The sequence below is a fragment of the Morone saxatilis genome, unplaced genomic scaffold (assembly GCF_004916995.1).
Source record: "Morone saxatilis isolate NCDOM2014 unplaced genomic scaffold, NCSU_SB_2.0 Contig4, whole genome shotgun sequence".
NCBI classification, from domain to species: Eukaryota; Metazoa; Chordata; class Actinopteri; family Moronidae; genus Morone; species Morone saxatilis.
Genome location: NW_023339984.1, coordinates 17534559 through 17538426, shown reverse-complemented (window position 1 = coordinate 17538426; position 3868 = coordinate 17534559). Strand labels below are relative to the sequence as shown.

At 36.4% G+C, this 3868-nt stretch overlaps 2 protein-coding genes across 3 annotated transcripts in view; one reads left to right on the top strand and one right to left on the bottom strand.

Annotated features, from left to right (window-relative positions):
- The window catches only part of LOC118337932 (low affinity immunoglobulin gamma Fc region receptor III-like), a 19393-nt gene that overhangs the window by 8816 nt on the left and 6709 nt on the right, over nucleotides 1-3868 (top strand). The window lies entirely within an intron of this gene.
- LOC118338060 (myelin-oligodendrocyte glycoprotein-like) overlaps nucleotides 36-3868 on the bottom strand; it is a 4403-nt gene continuing 570 nt past the window's right edge. Inside the window, exons 2-4 of one of the 2 annotated variants that reach the window (XM_035675233.1) lie at nucleotides 2539-2653; nucleotides 1920-2261; nucleotides 36-1629 (exon numbers count right to left, since the gene is read on the bottom strand). In XM_035675233.1, coding sequence (XP_035531126.1) covers nucleotides 1535-1629; nucleotides 1920-2261; nucleotides 2539-2647 — 546 coding nt within the window. In that variant the 5' untranslated portion in view covers nucleotides 2648-2653 and the 3' untranslated portion in view covers nucleotides 36-1534. Of the gene's footprint in view, nucleotides 1630-1919; nucleotides 2262-2538; nucleotides 2747-3868 lie in introns of those variants that run through there. The other variant, XM_035675234.1, reaches the window with a different exon arrangement.

The following is a 3868-nucleotide window of genomic DNA, read 5'->3' as shown; positions in this document are numbered from 1 at the left end:
ACAGCAGCAACAACAGGGGACAGCGAGCAGCGACAACAGCATCAGTGCTGCCCTCTAATGTTTTAATGTTGTGTGAAATTATTGGCATGCCTTATGCAGTATATTATACAGGGGTTGACATAGTATGAGTGCCTTCATAGGCAGCTTCCTTCAACATTGATAGCATTGACCTTAATTTATATTATAAGATATGTTTTAATAATAATAATATTTATATAGCAGTTCTCAATACAAAGTTACACAGGGCCTTACATGGCTGGAACATTCCAAGAAGCAATAAGGCAAAATATAAAATCAGAGAAATAAAGTATGTATGACCAATAAGGTATTGCTTTTGGTACTCTGCTCTGGTACATGCTGTCTGTGCCCTTTTCTATAATGAAAAGTGAAGGGAAGAGGGGAAAAACACAGCTGGAAGGACTGATGTAGAAAAAGTAGTGCTGAACGCGTGTCTGTTTCTGTTCCAATATTCATCGTTATTAATATTTGCATTTTATTAGTTTCATACATTTATATCTAAGATTTTATATATTTACAAGATGCAGTATGTTACTTGTAAAGGTTATATTATTATATGCAAAACAGGGAACTGCAGTTCGCCAAGTGAAAAGCATTTGTATTCCAAATTGTGCGCTTATGCTTTACTATGTGTACTACCACAATATGTTTCTTCATTTTAGTTCTCATATTTATCTGAAGCAAGGAAGAATAGCATCATATGCTAGTAAACATTGATAAAGTAAATATATAATAAAGTTCAACATGTTTGTTAAAGCACAAAAGTGTAACACTGAATGTTGTTTGTTTGCAGGAAAACTCCAGAGGGCACTGTTAATTTGTACTGCTGTGATACAATGAGGGATTATGGGAAATTCCATTGCTATATTATGGTACAGTAATTTCAGAACAGACCCTGTTAGAAAAAGCATTGTTTATAGGTAAGAAATTCAAAATAAGAAACTGAAAGCAGGTGTCTGCTTTTACTAAACAATAGAATAGTTCTTAGTTACAGTGCTATGATTTTATCTCTTTCTTGTTGCTTTGTGTTTGTACTTGTTTATATACATATACATCTTAAACCTGAGAATTCAGTGTGATACTACCTCCTTCAACTTCACATTAGTGTTCATCCATGTGGTTCTCTGCTTCCTTCTTATTTTCTATTGTTCTAACAATCACACTCTCTGTCGTCCCTAATAGTTTCTCTGTGTTTAGTACCAGTACCTCAAATATCTGCAGTGAGCCATTCAGGTCCCATTTGTACTTAATAGTTAATTCTTTCAGATTTCGGTATGCTGGTGCATTGGTGAGTATTTTATTTTCATCCTTCTCTGTTATATCTTTCTCCACTAACTGAAGTTTCTTCTCGTTTTCCTCCACCTGTTCCTCTACCTTCACCTTTTTCTGCCTCAGTTGATCTCTCTGTTTCTCCAGTTCCTTCTTCTGTGTCATCAGTGTAGCCATCATGTCTTTATGTTGTTCCTCTTTCCTCTTTAATTCTTTTTCCATTTTCTCCTCAGTGTCCTTCGCTTTCTTACTCTCTGCCATAAGCTGCTCCTTCTCTCTTAGAGAATCCACCGGAGGATTTGTCCAGCCCTGCTAAACTGATGGCCGGCAAGGAAGCAGTACCTGATGAGCAGAGTAAGACATAAGTAACTACAGCTAACAACAGTAGTTTAATGAGTGAATTCCTTTTTTATGGATTTTTATTATATCCTCTTTGGTCCCTGTTGAAGTTGGTAATACTGTGGCACTGTCTTGAGTCAAACAATATCCAACAACCAAAACCACTGGACTTTTTACTGACGAGTGTAAGCAGCTTTAATTGTAAGAATATGAAATTTACAGTAGTTATGGCCAATAAGACAATTCACTGTAAGTAATGGGCACAGTAATTAAAAGGAAATATGCATGCTCACCAATAATAAGATGAACAGTAGAGGCTTTATCCACATCTGGAAAGTAACATCTGTATATTCCATTATCAGAGATTTTGACTTTAGAGAGTGCCAGTGAAACGTCTCCCAGTTTCAGTCCGTTGATGGACACTGATGTTCTTCCTTTGTAGGACGGATGCTGGTTAACGTGAAGGTCTTGACGTTCATGCCACACATGAACAAATCTGGGGTTCAGGTCAGGTCTCGCCCACTCAAACGTCATACCAGCAGCATCTCCAGGTGGCTTCAGATAGCACGGCAAAATAACGTCTTCACCAAGTGTTACAATTACTGGCTGTAATGGACCAACTACCTGAAACTGACCTGGAAAGAAACATCCTGCAGTCAGACTCCAGTCCAAACATTTTCACATCTGTAATGTTGAATATTCACCTTCATGAGGGGCATTTTATGTCTGCTAGCTGTCTACATTCACATGTGCTTTACCTTATTGATGTTACCAATCAGGTTATGAGACCAGACAATCTGATGCAGATCAACCTTCCTTAGTAAGACCATACAAGAAGCATGTACCAGTTTCAGTATCTTGCCACACTCAACTCTCACCATGTTGTTTCTGTTGTGCTTGTGTGTGAGTTACCTCCACAGCAGTGTGTTAGGAGAAGTAGGACAGCAATGTGATAAAAGATTGAAATACTGAAAGGAGTGAGCCCAGATTTAGACAGCCTCTTCTCCAAGTAAAGCATCATGGAGTTCTGTAAAATTAAAACAAATAAATGAGAAGAATCTTTAGAGAAGAAAATGTATTTTTCCTTAATTTCAGAACTACAAAGATACAGGACGAGTTAGGTATATTAGACTCAGGTAGATTAAGTAGTCACATCAAGGAACTAATAAAATTAGGTGTTTATGATATAAAGGAAGTCATGCAGGAAAGACTTAAAGACTTAAAATGCCTTTCATTCTCAAAGCTGGGCTGGACTATTGCAACTTTCAATTGTTCCTCTTTTTTTTCTGTTTTTAAATGTTGTTTTAAATACAATGCCCCGGTAATTATACAAATTGATAAAAATTCATATTATTAATATACTAAATATCTCCTAGAAAAAAATTATTAAAATAGAGAAGTTGGTTTGGAAACTTAAGGTTAAATCTAAAAAACATGAATCTAGAGTGGTATCTGATTATATATTGTCATTACACAGGCATTATGAATATTTGCACTTAACTTATGTAATAAAATACTGTAGGAACACAGGAAATTTAGTAGTAAGTAACGTAACGTAAAGTAAAGTAAAGTAACAAGTATCAACAGCTCAGCAGCTCAACAAATATACCTCACATTCAGACATGAATTCCCAGCGATCGGTTTGTGTTGTTCTGCCATTTACTTTCGGCTAGCAAGTTTGCCTGCAAAGGGTGGTACCTGTGTGAGCTGAACCCCTTAGCAGCACTGGCTCTCTCTTAAGTTACTGATGAAAGTATGCAAATATAAATGATTGTGCGGATTTTAGGGATTAATCAAACTTGACCATATTCATGACATTTGTTATGACCATAAAGCCAGAATTAGAGAAAAAACTGAGCCATCTGCAAATTTCAAGTGATGTTAGCTGTGTTAATATTACTGTACCATATCTGGCTTTCTTAATCTATCAAGAGAAATACCATCACAGACCAGTTTTATTTAGAAAATAAAGCAAACAAAAAGAAATCATTGTTTTTTAATGGTGTTCAATTTTAATTAACCATAAATGTCCTGCATGCAAAACATTCTTGATGGTCCTGTATAACCCAGACAATCTATCGTAAAGTGTCTTGCTTTCAAGACCAGAGGCACTCGTGAAAGTGTAAGGCCTGTGTTGTTCACATTTCAGTTTTTTACCAAAGGTTAAAGTCCGCTACTACTAGTTGGGGCCGCTGATAAACTGTACAGGTTTCTTCCTGATTTCCAAACGCAGAATAGGCAG